General features: G+C 36.0%; 1 protein-coding gene across 1 annotated transcript; it reads right to left on the bottom strand.

Moving 5' to 3' along the window:
- Window positions 1-4,809: 4,809 nt before the first annotated feature.
- Window positions 4,810-5,751, bottom strand: LOC101836177 (putative gustatory receptor clone PTE38). Its single transcript, XM_005087404.4, has one exon. The coding sequence runs from the start codon at window positions 5,746-5,748 to the stop codon at window positions 4,810-4,812; it is 939 nt and encodes a 312-aa protein (XP_005087461.1). The 5' UTR covers window positions 5,749-5,751.
- Between the last annotated feature and the right edge of the window lie 15,126 nt (window positions 5,752-20,877).

Below are 20,877 nucleotides of genomic sequence, written 5' to 3'. Positions count from 1 at the left end.
CTTATGTTCATTTGATTGGAAAATTTATTCCAAGCATTTACTCCAAGGTAATATCTGTCTTTGAAGTTGATGTGTGTTTCTTGTATGCAGCAAAAGAATGGATTCTGTCTTTGTATCCATTCTGTTAGCTTGTGTCTTTTATAGGCAAATTAAGACCATTAATATTGAGGGAGATTAAGGACCTTTGAGTATAAATTCTTGTTTTTTTTATTTGTTGCTGGTGGTGTTATTGTTTGTGAATCTACCCTGCTTTTTCTTTTGTCTTTTCATAAAGTGGTATTATCTATTGCCAAGATTTTGTTGAATATGTTTTCTGCACCTTTGAGTTGGATTTCTTCCCATTCTTCTATCCCTATTGTTCTTGGATTTGGCCTTTTCATGGTGTCCCATATTTTCTGAATATTTTGTGTTAGGGATTTGTTGGACATATTATTTTCTTTGTTCAATGAATCTTCAATGCGTGAGATTCTCTCTTCCAACTCTTGTATTCTGTTAGTTATGCTTTCAACTGTAGTTCCTGATCATTTATTCACCTTTTTGAATTACAGCATTCTGTCAGAAATTTTTTATTGTCTCTATTTCTGCTGTCAAACCTTGCACAGTTTGAATTGTTTCCTGCAAGTTTTGGGTTATCTTTTCTTCCATTTCTTTGAAGGATTTTCTCATTTCCTATTTTAGGGTCTTTATCATCTTCATTAAGTTGTTTTTAAGGGTATTCTCTTCTGCTTCATCTGTCTTGGGATGATCAGGTCTTGCTGGTGTAGAGTCCCTAGACTCTGGTGGTGTCATGTTGATTTTTCTGTTGTTGAATGTTTTCTTATATTTTCATCTTCCTATCCCTTCTTCCAGTGGGTACAGGTGTGGGTCTCTTCCTTTCCTGGTAGGAGTGGGTTCAACGTACTCTTCTGGTGGGTGCACACAGGTCCAATGATCTGATGGGTCTCACAGTGGGTTCAGGTGTGTATTAGTCACTCCCTCTTCTCTGCCCTGAGTGGTGGTAGGAGTAGACCAGCACTGTCAGCAGGCTCCTGGCTGCTTGATCCAAAAATCGGATACTATTCTATTGCCATTAATTTCATAATCTTTTGTTTTTGACTCTTAAAAGCTTTCTTTTTTACTTTAAATTTTTTATTATTTCTTTTTTGTAAGCGTGTGTTTTTTATTACATTCTATAATTAAAATTGCTTTCATTGAAATTCTATCTCCACTAATTTTTGTGCTCTAATACATTTATGTATTTTTTTACCTGTGGGAGCTTCATCAGTATGCCTTAAGTCATGTTTAGTTATTTTCTTCTTCTTTATTGAACTTTTTACACATGTCACTCTCAGTTCCCTCTCCCTCCCCTCCTCCCCAAACCCCCAATCCATTTGTATGCCAGGAATAAATACTGCTCTACTCTCCAAGATTGCTGAAGCCTCTTCTTATTTTATGTATCAATCTCAGTTCCAGTTCTCTTTCACTCCCTTTTAACTAAGTTCCCCACTGACCCCCCAATTCACCCACACCCATTCCACAAGGATAGTGATATCTTCCACAGGGGATCATCAAAATATGTCACATCCTTTGTTTGGGGCACTAGGTCCTCTTTCCTCTATCTGGGCTGCAATAGTCTCCCTTGATAGGGGATGGGCATTAAAGAAATTCCATATGTAGTTTACTTTCTTTGCGATAAATTTAGACACTGGGTAAGAAGTTTCCCTTGCCTCACCTGCTGGAGGTATGATGTTTAAATTGCACAAAGCCGGATAGAAGGGGAATGACTGATGACCTTTGTAAAGACAATATTGTGCTTCACAGAGAAGTCTGTGAGATATTTTGTGCTTGTAGACTGAATTTGGATGTGCCAATGTTATAAAGGAGACTTGGTTGACTGTCCAGGCTACCAGCTGTTTCATTTATTTCTCACATTTTTTTAAAAAGTCACTTATTTCAACTTCCTGCTTCCTCAGTTAATATTTCCTTCTCAGGTCTCTGAAGGAGTTGAAGACTAGATAGTTATAGTCTTTCTGTTAACAAGTTCAGAAAAGAAAATCTCCTACATAGAGAATAGAAAAATAAAATACAAGTGTATGAAAATTTCTGTAATAATTTTCTGCACTTAGCTATGATAAAATATAAGTGTTTTATATTCCATGGGAATTACAACACAGGAAAAATTCATTGTGATTTAATAACAAATACTCTGAAAACCGATCTTTTCATAAAACACATAATTATAATTGTATTAAGTGTACCAATATATATAGAATGTAATTTTGCATTTTATATTAGTTTAAGGTTACTAATAATTTTATAAATGTAAAATATTTTTCTAGTAAAATAAGAGGAAGGTTATAATTTATAAAATTGGCATGTATTGTGTATAAAGACTGTGAAAAACTGGTGAGGAATAGCAATGACCAGAAGTATGCAAGGCTCATTATATTGCTGGTTCATGCTCCCTGTCATTTTGAGACTATAATTTCTGCACACTTGATCTTCATGGATTTGAAACTGGAGAAAAATCTCTGCTGAAATTCGAAGTTTCAGATAATGAGCCACTAGTGTTGTGGAGATTCCATAAAACATTGTGTTACTCTCTTGTTTAAGAAACAGTATCTGTAGGACACAGACATCTACTGCATAGAGAAGACTGAGATGTCAATAACTAGCTTTCCATCTGAATCACAGAAACTCCAAGGTAAAACACATGGCCCTTCCCCCACCCATCTCAGTCACACTAGCAGGTCAGTAGGAAAGACTACTTCAGGCAAGCTACACCAAAAGTCCTGTAACCTACAAATTTCATTCTGCCCCAAATCCCACTCATACTCTGCAACCTCAGTAGCTCCCTGGAACACACACATTTACTGCACAGAGGGGACTTAAGAGTCTTGCCCCAAACTTACCCATCAACTCTGACACAGTTAATCTGGGAAAAGATTCACCCGTGGGAGATGCTTTAGTCCAAGCAAATATCATTCATCTATTTTTCAAATCAGATAACAATTCAAACCAATTTTAGCGCCGAACATGTAGTCCTATCTAGACAAGTTTATATGTCTGGTGAATAGAGACATTAAATAGCAATAATAGTCTGAAGGAGAGTCAATTATTGAATTGAATTAAGTGTATTAAATGAAATTGAATAAGTACAAGAAATTTGTTTAGTATGCTCATTTTCTCTTAATGTAAAATGTAAGACAACTCTCCTATTTGCTTCATTGTATTAAATTTAGATTTCTTTTTTGTTGTTGTTGTTGTGTTTACATTTTTAGATTTATTTATTTAGTATACAGTATCTGTCAGTATGCCCGGAAGCCAGAAGAGGGAGCCAGATCTCATTACAGAAGGTTGTGAGCTACCATGTGGTTGCTGGGAATTGAACTCAGGTCCTCTGGAAGAATAACCACTGTTCTTAACCTCTGAGACATCTCTCCAGCCCCCTAAATTTAGATTTCTTATCATTACAAATGAAACCACTTGCAAGGGACAAATGTGTTACAAATGTATTTTGAGCCATTTCTTTCTAATTAACATCACCTTAGCATAATGACTCAAATATGACATACATGATGGTTGCTTGAGAAAAAAATATTAATTATTGGTCTACTGAACACAGAAAAAATCACTCCTCTTACTGGAAAATTAGCCAACTACCCAATTCTACTGACCTTAGAGACCCAACAACTACCAATTTACCTAAGAATAAACTTCTAATTGAGTTTCCAATATGTATACTTATTCTCATGGTAAGAGTTTAATTAATGCTCACACCTTCATCAAAGCAAATTCTTCTTGCAACAAATGGAGAAATAAAAATGGACTCTTCAAAATGCAGAAAAGTGAATATATAGTGGCAGGCCCCTCTTGATACATCTACAAAACAAGACCTACACCAAAGGCTCAGGAATAATTGTGGAAGAGAAGGCAGGAAATTACTAAAACCAGAGAGACATTGAAATTTCTATGAAACTTTATCACCTAAAATGTGAGAGATGTGACAACACCCATGATGGCTTGCTTAAACATGACACCAACATGGGTTGCTTAAACATTACCTAAGAAAGGATGATATCAACAGAAATACTAACACGGAATGGGGGTAGTCTCAGAAGTCCTGAAGCCTAGAGAAATGATTACTGGCCACTAAGGTATGCAGAAAGAATGATTAATCATTTATTCCGGAGTAGTGAGATGGCAACTTATTTCCAAATAATATAAATATAAATTAGTCCATGAATGACTTATATACATTCAATGGTATAGAGGTAAGCAGCATATATATATATATATATATATATATATATATATATATATATATGTATTTGTGGACCAAATTAATTAAATTTAGTTATTTAATTGTATTTTAATTTTAAAAGATAAATAAAAATTAAAGAGCAAATTCTAACCACTTCTTGGTGTAGGAAAAGTAATTTCTTTATGACAATATAAAGATAATTCTATTAGTCAATACACATTTATCTTACTATGAAATCAGATATAAATCGTTTTCAATATGTTACTATGATTTTGAGGAAAGAGAAAGTCTAACTCATATCTACTGATGAGACTTTGCACGATTTTTTGATAAAATTAGAACATTTTAAACATTTCATTTTTAAGAACCTAACATTTTTTTCAGAAAAACTATATTAAATCACTGAGTTAGGCATGTAGGGATGTCTGGTTTAAAATCAAGTTAAAATGTACATCATTATTACTTCTCTTACTTGTTATATAACATTTAAATGACAGAGATAAAATATCTTGAGTAACAGAGTTAAGCTTGCATTCCTCTAAAATCTTTGATATAATGATGACATATTATAAAAGAGATGTTATCTTATTAATGATTTTCCTGAAGGCTTTCTTCATTTCTTTGTTTCTCAAGCTGTAGATAAAGGGGTTCAGCATCTGAGTAACCACAGTGTACATCACTGAAGCCACTACAGTCTTCCTTGGAGAGTCAGTAAAAGCAGAGCTAATGTGTACTCCAAAACCTGTGCCATAAAACAGGAGCACAACTGACAAATGAGACCCACAGGTTGAAAAGGCTTTATACTTGCCTCCCAAGGATGACATTTTTAAAACTGAGGATACAATATGAATATAAGACAAAAGAATTCCAAACACAGGAATACCAAAAAATAGAACAGACACAGTGTATACCAGGAGAAAATTGATGAAATTATCAGAACAGGCAAGTTTGATGACCTGAGCCAGCTCACAGAAGAAATGGGGGATTTCAGTTTCTGTACAGAAGGACAGCAGTAACACCATCAGAGTGTGGAATAAAGCATGTATAATGCTACACAGCAGAGAGAAGAAAAGCAATATTACACAGAAATGAGCTTCCATGATAACTGTGTACTTCAGAGGGTGACATATAGCAACATAGCGGTCATAGGCCATCACTGCAAGGAGACAATTTTCTATGCCAGCAAAATTCAAGATAAGGAAGACCTGAGAGAGACATCCCATGTATGTGATAGTTTGATCTAGAGTTTGAATGTTAACCAACATCTTTGGGATTGTGGTTGTAATTAAACAAATGTCATTAAAGGACAGATTAGAGAGAAAGAAGTACATGGGTGTGTGTAGTTGAGAGTCTGTGGTAACAGCCAGGATGATGAGTAAGTTTCCTAGGATGGTGATCAGGTATATGGACAGGAAGAGGCAGAAGATGAAAGGCTGCAGAGCTTGATCTTCACTAAGCCCCAGAAGAATGAATTCTGAGGTAGTTGTTTGGTTGACAGCTTCCATGTTCTTGAGTAATCTGAGATAAAAGGGAATTGTAAAGATAAGATGTTTGGATCATCAACTTCATAACCTTGTTCTTTGAATTCCATATTTCAAATCCTTTAGCAAATAAATTTCTTCTGTTAATCAACCTATTCTCTGACATTTGCTTACAAAATTGCTAGCAAATAATCTTTGAATGAACTCCCCTCCTCTACTTATGAATGATAATTAAAGCAAATTTTTCAAATGTCAGTGTCAAGCATCATGTTCTAACAGAAACATGGATCTTTTTCAGCAGGAAATTGGTGCTGTTCTTGCATAGATTACCAGAGCAGGAAAGTGAAGGTTGATAAGCATTAGCTCATAAGTACATAAGCATGTGTCAGGTTGGGAAAACATATTGGTGACAAATTTTATAGTAGTCTTTCCATATGGTGTAGACACCTAATTATTTGCTAAGGTGATATTTTTCTGATAAAGATCAGTTAATATCCCATAGATATACAAAGGAAGGTTAGTAGTCAGATTCGGTTCAAAGGAACACATTATAAACATCTCACCTGGATTTTGATTAAAGATGTTCCCTTGTGATAGTCATAAAAATTCAAAGGGTCAACTGAGTCTTCATTAAAAACCACAGTTTGTAGGAAATGACTAGTGTGTTGATTCATGGCTGGTATAATAAAACTAAAGAAATCACAGGCATATTTCTAGAGTTTTTGTGTCCCTGTGACTCAAATATGCAAGATTTTTAATTGTACTCATTATTGCAATGTCACTGTAATCCCAATTGTACAAATCCTTAATGCCAATGAATACTGAAGGGAAGAATTCATCTATCTATCTTTTCTAAGCAATCCCCATGACAATGTTCCATTCTGTTATTGTCATTGCTTCTGATTACATAAACTATTGACATTGCATTCAAAATTATGAATAACATTTCTATTATGAATCTTAGTGTTGATTTTTAAGCAAAGAAAGGAAATTGCATATGAGAATTGGCTTTGGAAGAATTGATTTTCATATTTAGTATGTAATATTATTTTTTTATTATTTTCTCATATAATGAATGCTGACCACAGTTATTCATTCCTCCACTTACCTCATTTCCCCTCAACTCCCATCTCTCTCAGATCCACTCCCCCTCCATTTACCTTTAGAAAAGATAAGGTAACCTAGAAATATCAAGGGAACACAGTTTGACATGATACAATTAGACTAGGCATAAACCGTCATAACAGGGCTGGGTAAGACAACATAATAGAAGGAAAATACTTGCAGGCAAATGTGTCAGAGACATCCCTATACCAACTGTAAGGTGTCCCACAAAGAAACCAAGCTAACACCCATAACATATGGAGAGGACCAAGTACAGACACATATAAGATACCTGACTGCCACTTCAGTCTCTGGGAGCTCCTATGAGACCTGCTTACTTGATTCTGTGGCCTATATTCTGTTGGTGCTTTTAACCCTTGTGTCTCCTATGATTCTTCCTACCCCTCTTCCAGCTGCCACAGAAAGACTCTCTGAAGACAACTGGTCTAGGCATAGAAACTGATTCCTATGTTAGATGCATGTATATATGATGGGGAATGTTCTTCTGTGTATATGTTTGTCTAATTGGCTGATGAATAAAGCACTGATGGCTAATAGGGAAGCAAGAAGGTGCAACTAGGATCTGAGGAGAATTCTGGAAAATGTAGTAAAGAGAAGTCTCCATATGATCCAGGCAGGAAGAGATATAGCAAGGTAAAATCAGTATATAAGAAGGGAAAAGCAGGAAATCACTCCTCTCCTCTTCTCTGTGGAGACATTGAGCAGACAAGTCAATGTAGACTCCAAGAGAGTACGAGGCCTAGACCTTTAATCCAGTAAGATAAGGACACAAGGAAATACATAGATTAGCAGTTATGGGTTAATAATTAAGACTGAGCTAGCAAATAAGAAACCTTAGCCAAAAGGACAAGAGTTTTATACTAATAAAGCATCCATGTGTTTAACTGGGGCAGAGAAGGAAAGCAGACCCTAGCCAGGCCAGAGAATCATTCACATTATAAAATGGCACCCAGACTTGGGGCACACATTTCCACTTAAAACCAGACAAAAGCTTAAAAAGGAATTTTGAAAACAAAAGAACAAAGTCTAGCATGGCTTCTTGGTAGCAGCATTTTCTCAGGTGGGCTCTGTTTGTTAGAGACATGGCTCCTTTAGTGGAGCTTAATGCTTCCAGACTCAGCATAAGCAGCAGAAAAACTGCAAGGCTCTTTTAAGAGTCCCTGCTAACAATTGAATGGTGTATGAGCAGCTGGCAGTGGCAGTGACTACATCTTAAAGTCAGTAGCATTTTGCTTCATAGAAGCATAGACCAAGTCGGTGAGCTCAGATCTCAGTGCTGACAGTAAACATACACATTCCATCTTGCAGACCACTACAGCCAGGATTTCTGGGTTTTGTTAGGATCCTCATGACAGCACGCCGAACAGCAGGAAGAAGTTTGGAGAAAATGGTGCCCACATTCCAAAATATCTTTTATGTTTCTTTTCATTTAAATGGGGTTGGTTAGAAATGGTAATGATCACAGTCAATCTCTTTTTAAAGGAAAAAAAGGGGAATCGGTTATAGAAATGAATACTTTGTATTAGTATGGATTTTCATTTGTTGATACAAATGTAATGTCAATTTTGTTATATGTATGTTTCTCCTCTTGTTTAGCTATTATGTTTATATAGCTCGTTAAAAATGTAATGTGTAATTAAAATAGATGATAGTCACCTATAATAGTCAAACTTATATGTTAGAGTTTCTAGATATAAGGAGATATTTCAAATGGATAAATATTCTTCAAACTTTTCAAAGACCTTCAGAATTTGGCATTTAAAATAGTTTAGAGTGTTTAATGATATACACCACTGGTCCTGGAACACCAATTGCCTCAGAGAAGATGATAAGCATTGAGAAAACTCATTATGGAGTTTACATTCAATATGGCAAAAATAGCCATTTGGGCAAGAAACTGCTCTTGCCTGGACTGTTTGACTGTTGCTATATAAACCTGACATGCAGAACCCACAGGAAAGTGACTGATGAACTTGAAAAACAAGATGGACAGTCCTGAAGGGTTCCTGCTTCATCAGTCTGCCAGATATTCTGCAGAACACAGAAAAATGACTGACAAACTGCCAATGCAGGCAGACAGTTTAAAATTTCGTGCTTTGCTAAGAAGTCTTCCAGACACACTGTGGCCTACAGGCTGAACATGGATATCCCAATGTTGCAGAGGAGCAGTGTGATGTCTCTGTCTGCTCTAGAGTTTATATACAATCCTTCCTGTGGTCTTTGATGGAGTTGAAGACAGATAGTTATAGTTTACATTAGTTAAGATTGAAGATAAGCCGGGTGGTGGTGGTGCACGCCTTTAATCCCAGCACTCGGGAGGCAGAGGCAGGCGGATCTATGTGAGTTCGAGGCCAGGCTGGACCGACAGCCTCAAAACCAATACAGAGAAACCCTGTCTTGAAAAACCAAAAAAAAGATTGAAGATAAGTTACATATAAGTCTTTAGACACACAAAGATAGGATAGATAACAAAATACAGTCTGTATATTGTGCCAAATGTTAATGAACTAAAAATGGTAACTATAGTTCTTACTTGATAACTGTTTTGTTATATATTTTACTATGTTAATGTTAAAAACCCTTCTTTTTATTTAGACAGATAAGAGGAAATGATGGGGAATCTTCTTCTGTGTATATGTTTGTCTTATTGGTTGATGAATAAAGCACTGTTGGAAAATAGGGAAATAAGATGGGTGGGACTATGAGTTGAGGAGAATTCTGGGTAATGTAGTAAGGAGAAGTTGCCACGTGATGCAGATAGGAAGTGATGGTAACAAGGCAGAATCAGTAAATAAGCAGGGGCAAGCAGGAAATTACTCACTCCTCTCCTCTTCTCTGTGGAGACACTGAGCAGACACAATGTAGACCCCAATGGAATAAGAGGTCTGGACCTTTCTCAGGTAAAAGAAGACCTTGTGGAAATATTTAGATTGTTAGAAATGGGTTAATTAATACAGTGCTAGTAATAAGAAACCTTAGTAAATGGTCAACAGCTTAATAACAAATATAGTGTCTGATTGTTTCTTTGGGGCACTGAAGCACAGAGAAGGGCAGTAGAACCTAGCTGGATCAAAGAAGACTCATATTACATATATGCTTTACATGGAGAGGCATACAGTGTTTGTTATTAGTTTCTATCAACTTGAGAAAAACCAGTCACTTGGTAAAACTGAAACTTAACTAAATGTTTCTCAATATGATTGGCTGTGGGCCAGTCAGTGAACATTTTCTGGATTAATTATTGATATGGCAGTGTTAAATCCATTGTGCATTATGCCACTTCTTGATAGATTGACCTGTAATGTATAAGGGATCATTGTGAATCTGAATAAGTCTCAAGCTGGCCTTTCAGCCATCAGTCTGGGGTCCATGAGCTCCCCATTGTTCAGGTCAGCTGTTACTGTGGGTTTCACCTGCTGCATCTTGACCCCTTTGCTCATAAGTCCTCCCTCTCTGCCAATGGGTTCCTGAAATTTAGTTCAATGTTTAGCATTGGGTGTCTGTCTGCCTCTGCTTCCACCAGCCACTCGATGAATGCTCTAAGCTGGCATATAAGGTAGTCCTCAATCTCATTATTGGGGAAGGGATTTTTTGTATGTTTTTTATTTAATTTAGAAACATGCATGCTTCAAATGTCTTCCAACTTCTCCCTCCACCATCCCCACCCCCACACCCCACCCTCAGCCCAATCACCAAATCATTCCCCAGGGAGGGTAAGGCCCTCCATGGGGGGATCTCCAGAGTCTGTCATTTCATCCAGGGCAGGACCTAGGCCCTTCCCCATATGTCCAGGCTGAGAGAGCATCCCTTCATGTGGAGTGGGTTCCCAAATTTCATTTGTATGCCATGGTGAACACTAGTTTACTACCCAAATGCCCAGAGATTTCTGAGGCCTCCTCACTGACACAAAATTCCTGGAGTCTGAATCAGTCCTCTCTTGGCCTCATAGTCATCAGTCTGGTGTTCAAGAGCTCCCCCTTGTCCAGTCAGCTGACTTTGTGGGTTTCACCAGCATGGTCTTGACCGCCTTGCTCATCACTCCTCCATCTCTGTTACTGTGTTCCCCTCAATTTGTATGGCAGTGAGGAGGCCTTGGCAATGTATATGTCCTTGGATATTAGATCAGTATTTATTCCTGGGATATGAATGGACTTTGGGAGCCCATTCCATATGAAGGGATGCTCTCTCATCATGGGCATATGGGGGAGGGCTTAGGCCCTGCCCTGGATGATATGACAGACTGTGGAGATCACCATGAAGGGCCTCACCCTCCCTGGGGAGGGAAATTGGGATTGGGTGGGGGTTTAGGAGGTTGGAGGACTGGAGGGGGGCAGGGGAGGAAGGGAGAGAGAGATCTGGAACTGACATGTGAAACAGGCTTATTTCTTACTTAAATTAGAAAATAAAAATGGCCGGGCAGTGGTGTCTTACACCTTTAATCCCAGCACTTGGGAGGCAGAGGCAGGCAGATCTCTCTGAGTTCGAGGCCGGTCTGGACCAACAGCCTCCAAAACAATACAATGAAACCCTGTCTCGTAAAACCAAATAAGTAAATAAATAAAAAATGAGATTTACTCTAAAAAAGAAATCATTGTGAAAAACCCAAAAATAAAGTCAAGAAGAAGTCAACCTAGACAGCCTCCAAACAAGTGAAGTCATTTAATTAGTAATAAAAGCCTTGCAACAATAACAACAAAAACATCCAAGACCAGATGGATTCCTATGAGCATATTACTATAGCATCAAAGATCTACAGCTAATGCTTCTTAACAGGTTAAATAGAATAAAAAGAGTAACAATAGCAATTCTACCTACTAGCATGGTATTAGTTTAACAGCAAAAGCAGGGAAAGACACAATAAAGAAAACTACAGGTTAATATCCCCAATGAACACAATAAAAATCAATAAAATACTTGCAAACACAATACATTATTCTTAAGGTTATTTACTGTTGTGGTCTAAAAGAAAATGATCCCCAAAGGGAGAGACATTATTAGGAGATATGGCCTTGTTGAGTGAAGGCTTTGAGGTCTTTTCTGCTCAAACTTCCCTCTTTGAGCAGTCCATCAGTCAATTTCTTATTGCCTGCATGATGTAGGTCTCTAAAGTATCCCTCAAACACCACATTTGCCTGTATGCAGCGATGCTCTCTGCCATGATAACAATTGACTTAATCCCTGAAACTATAAGAGAGCTCCCTCAATTAAATGTTTTCCTTATATGGGTTGCCATGGTTATGGTGTCTCTTCACAACAATCAAACGATAATTAAGATAGAAGTTGATGCCAGTCTCTGGAGTATTGCTATGATAGACCTAACCATTTATTTGTTTAGAGGAATTAGGGTTATTGTACTTATAATTATGAAGGGAATTCTTTAAGCACCATTTAATTGGTCATTCTTGTGGGAGCATGGAAGACAGAGGTGTTAGAGTTATTTGAACTATCAGAAGATCACTAGAGAAGTTTCTGAAAAGAAGTATTTTAGTATATTCCGGTAGATTTTTTGACATTTTGTTAATGAAACTGATTGCTTTTTGCTCCTGTCCAAAGAGACTGCTTGAAGCTAAAGAGAATAATCATGGATTAATTCCAGTGGCAAAAGAATTTAAAAATAGCCCAGTATAGACACTATCATGTGGATACTAGTGGTAATGCTAACAAAGATGAACAGGAGCAAACTAAGCAGGGTGAATTAAAAATGAAAATTTTGAGGAGAATAAGAGTACCAGGAAGGAGAATAGAACAAAATTCTGTATTGAAGAAGATAATGAATTAGAAGTGGAATGAAGGGAGGAGTGGCCTCAGGGAAAGATCCCATGAATATAACTTTCTAACTTGTGAAAGGGAACTAATGAAAAGCTTAGAGATTATTATGGTAGCGTATACACTTAATCCCAGCACTGACATAGCAGAGACAGGCAGATCTCTGAGATTGCAGCTGGTCTCGTCTACAGAGCAAGTTTTACGAAAAACAAGCATAGAAATTAAAGGATAGAAAACTGGTAGAGATGAAGAAAGAGGGGACCTCTCCACTATTACTTAGATTGTTAATTGGGGTCATCCTTGTAGATCTTTAGACATTTCCCTAGAGCCAGATTTCTCTTTAAACCTATAATGGCTTACTCTATTGTGGTATCTCTTACCTTGCTCTCCTCTATTTTTCCCCTGACTCAAACTTCCTGCTCCCTCATGACCTCCTCTTCTCCCATTCTCTTTCTCCTAGAGCCCTCTCCCCTTTCCCCAGCTCTGAATTTGCCCAGGAGATATTGCCCCTTTCCGCTTCTCTGGGCGATGATGTAAGCCTCTCTTAGGGTCCTCCATGTTTCCTAGATTCTCTGGCAGTGTAGATTTTAGCCTGGTAATCCTTTGATCTATGTCTATAATCCACATATAACTTACTACATACCTACCATGTTTGTCTTTTTGTGACTTGGTTACATCACTCAGGATGGTTTCTTCTAGTTCCACCCACTTGCCTGTGAGTGACACGTTCTTCAACTTGCTAGATAAAATTTGTTTTCTCAGTACATATAAACAGAGACTGAAAGAGAGAAACTAGATTCAGTGAGAATTAATAATGATATATATGTAATTAACTTAAAATTATTATTATATGTATTTATGAGTTATAGTGTGATTTATATACACTCTTCAAATTTGCCTGTATGTATGTGTGCATCAAAATATAAGCATTATTAGATATTAAGTTTAAGTCAGTTATTGTTAAGTGAGCAAGTATGCTTGCAAATATTAATGAGTTTACTAAGATTATTAAGGCTCAGTTGAATCAGGAGCATTTATTTAACCAAAGTCTAAATCCTTTAAACCACCAACTCCTATCTTACATGATTCTAATCATACAGAAAAATTATTGCATAACTTGGTTCCAAATGTTTTAAAACACTTTAGATAATTATAGACTAAACAAGTTCAAGGTACACACACACACAATATATGAATATTTTATGCTCATATTTACTTGAGATTTGCTGTTAATTAGGGCTTCTGCTGCCCTTGGCAAACACAGCAGTCATGGAAAAGTTGAACTTACAGTCTCCCATCTGATCCAGATAAAATCTTTCTTCAAGGTAGAATTTCCCTGGTATATTCAGAGGACTGGTTCCACCACACTCCATATCTTTTAATGCCTGTTCTTTTTGTTTTTTCAAGAAGCTAATTTGTGTCATTTCCTGAGCCATAAAAGGTATGTTATCTTGTTATCACTTCCTGCAAAGAACCAGATATTGAACAATTATTACACAGCAATACTACAGGTCATAGCAATAATGCTTATAATTATAGTGATACAAACACTCATAAAGACTATGTAAACCTAATTAGCAAGTAGAATGTCTATTCAATGAGTAAATGAACAGAAAATCCTCATAATCTATCTCATGGATGTCCATCTAACTCCTATATGTATGAAACTTTCTGGGAAAATTTTCACAATTCCTTAGTTCCAGTAAGAGCTTAGCTGCATATATGGGCAGCAGTCATAATTTCAATAATAGAGGCAAGGAATTCTAACATATAATTGAATTTATTTGGTTGCAACAATTGGGAAATAAAAAGTAAGGGCAGGAAATTCTCTAATTCTTTAAATATCTGCTATATCTTTTGTAATGTTTCTCATTTAATCTGTTATTCTATTTTAAGTGAAAATTATAGACTGATATTTCTGATGAGCATAGATGAATTATTCTTAATGATACATTATTCTTAGGATACATAAAATATCTACTATGATCAAGTCACTTTCATCCCATTAATTCAGGAATAGTTAAACATATATAAAATCATAATCTAACTCATGAGCAGAATCTAGGATTGAAACCATATTAACATCTCATTAGATAGTTAAAAAGACCTTTTACAAAATCAGATATCCTTTCATCTTAAAGTCCCAAAAATCTATGAATATTGAGGGCATATTTCAACATAATGAAAAGAAGATAAAAGCCACCTTCACCTAATATCATGGTAAATGAAGAAAACTCAAAGAATTTCAACTGCAATATGAAGAAATCAAGGACGTACTTTCTCTGAATCCTGTTTAATATCGTACTTGAAGTGTTAACTAGAGCCATAAGACAAAGTAATGAGATAAACTGGGTGCAACTAGAAAAGGAATTACCCTTATCTGTAGGCTATAACAGTTTTCCTCCAGAAAACTCCCAAAGCTGATAAATACATTCAGTAAATGATCTTACTTTACAGCTAATACACAAAAAATCAGTGTTTCATGTGTACGAATGACAAGCGTATCAATAAAAAAATCATGAAGCTATCCAGTTTACGATAGCACCAAAATGTAATAATTCTAAGGAAATTAAAGACTTACCAATATTTAAGACATTGAAAAAGAAACAGAGATAGGAAGTTGATCATGGATTGCTCAGATTAATATTGATGAAAAAGCATTACAAGTTCAATACAATCCCCATGAAAATTCCATTTTTTCACAGAAGTTAATTTTTTAATTAAACATGGGAATCACACACATTAAAAATTAAGTAATATCATAGAGCTATTCTTATCACATCATGGTATTGGTATAAGCACAGACACAATTCTCAAAGAAACAGAAATGAGGACTCATAACCCACATACCTACACCTGCTGAGTTTTGACAAAGAGATGAAAATCATCTACTTGAGAAAGAAGAGCGTCTAGAAGAAGTGGGTTTCAAACTGAAGAGCTGCATTAAAAGAACGCTATCAGATAATTATCTTTCAAAATAAACAAGATTCAACTAAATATATGGCTTAATACTCTTAGATTGATAAAAAATAAAGTAGAAAATCTACTTGAATCCATAGGCATAAGACAGCACTATTAAAATAGTAGTAGCAGCAATAAGATCAAGAACTTTATAAATGGTACCTCACAAAACTAAAACTTCTGTAAAACAAAGGATGCTAGTTGATGAAGAATTAGCCTAGAGAGTGTAAAAAATATATATCAATTATGTGTCTGACAAGAGATTAGTCTCTAAAGTATACAAAATGCTACAAAAAACTTAAAAAGAAATAACAATTAAAATGGAATATGGAAAATTGGAATATTGCCAAACTAGTAAATACAAACAGGTAACTGAAAAAATTTTCAACATAATTAGCCATCAGGAAATTTTAAATTACTACTACTCTGAAATTTTATATTAATTCCTTTTCTAATGTGATAATATACCATGACTGACAAATTACTTTGCATTGATAAAATCTGTTTTGGCTTTGACTGAAGACAGTGAGAGCACATTATGGCAAAATGAAGTTATGGTCGCAGAAGATGAGGACTCACATATTGAACAACAAGAATGAAAGATTCCAAATAAATATGACTTACATTTTTAGGCCCTCAAAGCCTAACTCCAGTGACACAGATTTATTGGCCAATACACATCTACTAAACCTCCCCAACACCACTGTCAACTTGGCCTTAACCAGTCAAATGTCTGAGGATATAAGTAACAGAGTGATGTCTTATTCAAACTGCCATGTTCCATTCCCCATCCCACCCTTTAGTGTAGTCGCTATATCACATTGTAAAAAACATTTAGGCCAACTTGAAAGTTCTCTAGCCTTTCACATTTTCAAAAACTCAGAAGTCTACATTGTCTTCTGAAACTCAAGACACTTTATTAATTATAAACTAACATAAAATTTAAAAAGAAAATTAAATATCTGTGCATTACCATTACAAAGAGGAGGAATAGGCATTTGGAGAGTAAATACTGTATCAAGGTAAGACAGTATTCAATATGACATATGCCAAATCTTCTAGAATCATATCCAATATTTGAGATTTTAATTTCAAGGGTATACTTGACTTTGTCCCTTATGATACTTTATCTTTTTGAACTCTAAAGAAAGAAACAAATGGATATCATTGCATAGTTAAACTACCAGCTTGGAATATACCCTTGTCCTTCAAACCACATGAGCAAAACATTTTCTTTGTAGTCATTTTCAAAAAACAGGAAAGTGCTTATGGTCTTTTTCACAGGTAGAAACTGAGTTTGGTGTGGTCTTGCTTTGTGGGCCCAATTCACATTTCCGGCGCTGAGCTCTAAGCTTTAATTAATTGTATCTCAGTCAGAATAGCCAATATGAAAGAATATTTAACATGGATTTGCTCAGCTATAGGGAAATATCTTTTTCCACCAATTGTGGGAGTGGAAACTTGTACACCTGCTATGTAAATCAGTGTGAGTTTCTTCATGAAACTTGATGAAACAGTCTAACAATACTACTCTTTTGCATATATACAAAGAGCATCATGTCTTACTATGGAGTTAATTCTCTCAGAAATAGTGGTTCTTTCAGCCAAGGCTAACTACATGAGTTTTATCTGTAGGACTCATATGGTGAAAGAAAGAACAGACACCTGCAAGTTTTTCTCTGATTTTCCATATGTGAGAGCGTGCACATGCCTTATTCACAAATAAATTATGATTAAGCTGTAATAAAATACCATTTAATAACATTCACTAAAATTTCAGAGTGAAGTTTCACATTTTTCTAATATTTTTGATAACATAAATATTGCTATTTATAACTGTGTGTGTGTGTGTATGATATGTTCGAAGTTAAAGTAAAATTAGCCTTTCTGGTATTATCAGTTGCTTAGTAATATCTTTGTACATAATTTTAAGAGAATATGTAATTTACTAGATAAATAATACGTGATATGCATGCAAGGTCAGTGTCTTATTTAGTGTCTCTTTTGCTGTAAAGAGACACCATGACCTCAACAACTCTTATATAAGAAACCACTGAATTAGGACTGGCTTTCAGTTCAGAGGTTTAGCCCATTATCTTCATGGTGGGAAGCTTGACATAATATAGGCAAACATAGTTCTGGAGAAGGAGTGTAGAGTTCTAAATCAGGACTGGCAGGCATCAGAAGGAACGAATGATCCACAGGGTTTCTGAAACCTCAAAACCCCACTCCCAGTGACACTTCCTCCAACAATGTCACAAGTCCTAATCCTTTCAAATAATTCCACTCCCTATGAGCATCTGGAGGTCATTTTCATTCAAACCACCACAGTCAATAAAGTAAACACAAAGAATAAATAGATTAGTGAAGATCCCCTAAGGAGTCATTAAAGCAGTGATAAGGAAATTCCTTCTACTCATTTTGTCTTTAAGGATATGTATCCCTGGAATCAAAATGGTTGTCTCATAACTGTTCTAATAAGGGTTTTTAGATATTGAGATGAAGAGATAGAAAAACTCAGTCAGTCTGGCAACACGTAATTTGTCTAGTCTACCATTCAGGAAAAATCAACTGTTCCTCCTCTTAGGCAATTGTTGTAGAATAGTCCTAACTGCTGTGAATATGCATTATTCTTATTGGTTAACAAAAATAGCAGATGGGCGAGTAACTGTGCAGGCAGTTAGGCAGGAATGCCAATCTGACAATGATGAAAAAAAGAGAGTAGAATCATAGGAGACATCAGGCATCTGCAGAGGGTGAAGGACATGCTAGATGACTGGTAAAGCCATGAACAACTTGGCAGAATGTAGACTGATAAAAATGGGTTAATTGAATTTGCAAGAACTAATTTGGAATCAGCTATTGGGACAGGGATTAGGCAGTTAGGACAGGAAAACATCTAACTACAGAGAATATCCTTCCTGAGCAGAGAACAAATGATCTGTATGCTTGTACTTAACAGGGCACATTTTTATCTTAAATAATCAGTTAATTATTGGGTTATTAGTCTCTGCATATATGTTATAATTGTGTGGCTTGGTCTTGTGGGACTCCTAACAGTGAGAGCAGAGACTGTCTTTGACTCTATTGCCTTATTTTGGGATGGTTTACTCTTACTGGGTTGCCTCACCCACCTTTAATATGACAAGAGGTACCTAGTCTTACTCAAATTTTATATATTTGTACTTCAATAGGTAAAATTCTTATCTTCAATAATCAGATAAATTACTGGGTTATCAATAATGAAAATGACCTAGTCTCACTTTTAATGTTTTACTCATGAATGATTTACATGTCTAACACATGTTTTGTCATAAATATTGGCTTAAAGACTTTCAGACTTTCAGTAGAGTGATTGGGACTCCAACCTAGCTACATAAACTATTACCTGCAATTTGCCCTTCCTGCAAGATATTATGGGACACTGAAATTTCGGGATTGTCAAAGCAATGACTGTTTCAGCTTCAGACTCATACTATGAGAGAGAGATCCCATCCCCAACAATTCCCTGAAGAGACATGATAGCCCATACACTTAGGACAAAACCTAACATGACTAGCAAAAAGGAAAAAAATCAATGAAATAATTCATAATTATATTTTGTGTAGTCATAGATAGTTGCTTAGACCAATTGTCATCAGAGAGGATTCTCACAGCATTTGATGGAAACACATACAGAGACCCATAGCCAAATGATATCCAAACCTTGGGATATCCTATAGAAGACAGGGAGAAATTATTATTGGAGTCAGAGATACCAAGGCTACCACAAGAAAAACAATAGAATCAATGAACCTGGGATTGTAAAGGTTCACAGAGACTGAAATGCCAGTCAAAGAACTTTCATGAAACTGACCTAGGTCCTCTGCATATATGTTGCAGTTGTGTAGATAGGTCTTGTTGTGGAACACCTAAAAGTGAGAATAGGGGCTGTCTCTGATAAAATTGCCTCTTCTGGGGGAATCCTTTACTCCTACTTGGTTGCCTCATGCAGCTTTAATTGGAGAGGAGTACCTACACTTATTTCAAGTTGATATGCCATGGTGGGCTGATACATTTGGAGGTCTGCGCTTTTCTGAAAAGAAAGAAGTGAATGGGTATTGTGGAGTTTGGGAAGATGAACATGGAGGAGAGGAGGGAAGGTACGTTTTTCTATAGACTTTCATTGATAAAATGTATTTACTTTCTTATTGAGAATGTGTACCATATATAAATAATATGTATCTACGTATGTGACATGGTATGATGCTTGGATATATATTATATATTACATATCATATATTATAGATTTTATGTGCATGGTGAACTGATGAGCACAAGGAAACCATTTAACATGTGAATCACCTCATTTATCTTGTGTGGTTATCCAATTTTCTGTGGTTCTTACACCACATGTTAGGTCTGAATCAAACTGGTACTCTTGAGTCCTATATTATACCGAATATAAATAATGCCTTAGCCACTTACTTATCTATCAGAATAAAGATACCATTGCTCTATAAGGACACACTTAGTAGGGCTCTGATTATAAGAGTAACATAAGAGTTTTTTTTCTGGTGGGCTCATTTTTCCTTGGCATAATCATATTGCATTTATTTTCATACACTTCTTTGGGAGTATTTAGATTCTGTTCCTACTCTCATTTGGCTTAATTCTTTGATAACTTCAGTATTTCACCTTACCTCATCACAAGAATTCTTAGGACATGACATAGAAGTCCAATGGTTAATATCATCCATGTGTCCTAGACTTTATAATAGAATGTTTGCTAAAAATATAAACATTATTCTCAGGGCCAGAACAGCTTTGATTTTCAGTTGCTCTTTATCTTGAGGGCAAGGGCCACCCACAGAGTGACAGTCCCTAGGGTGCCTCAGGCCATAGACCACCTACAATGCTCCTATCTGGGATGGCCTTGTTAGCAAACATGGAGCTGGTGTGTGGGGCTGCCTGGGGCAGCCCTGATAACATAATTTGTCCATATGTTTGCCCTTTTAAAACCATGAGCACAAAGGTCTTATGTTGGAATTTGTAAAAAAAAGAAATAAATTGAGACTTTAAGTCAAAAAAATAACATATTCTCCAATTTTTGCTAATGTTCACATCAGTGAATGTCCACTACATGACTCAGAAGAGAAGCAGTTAGCAAGGGAAATCTACATTACTTGGCAGTATATTATTGTTTTTTTTTCACTCCCTTCATTTTTTCAGCCAAAAGTTTAGTATATTTTGTGCCTCCCACTTGTTTCTTTTTATTGATTGTTTTGAAAGCTGTTGTGCTGAATCTTGGATGCTTTGGTT

This window comes from Mesocricetus auratus, unplaced genomic scaffold (assembly GCF_017639785.1).
Source record: "Mesocricetus auratus isolate SY011 unplaced genomic scaffold, BCM_Maur_2.0 Super-Scaffold_100044, whole genome shotgun sequence".
NCBI classification, from domain to species: domain Eukaryota; kingdom Metazoa; phylum Chordata; class Mammalia; order Rodentia; family Cricetidae; genus Mesocricetus; species Mesocricetus auratus.
Note: the sequence above shows the minus strand (reverse complement) of the source record. Positions and strands in the feature narration are given on the sequence as shown.

Coding starts and splice junctions, on each gene's coding strand:
- LOC101836177 (XM_005087404.4), bottom strand. CDS start 5,748: ATGGAAGCTGTCAACCAAACAACTACCTCAGAATTCATTCTTCTGGGG.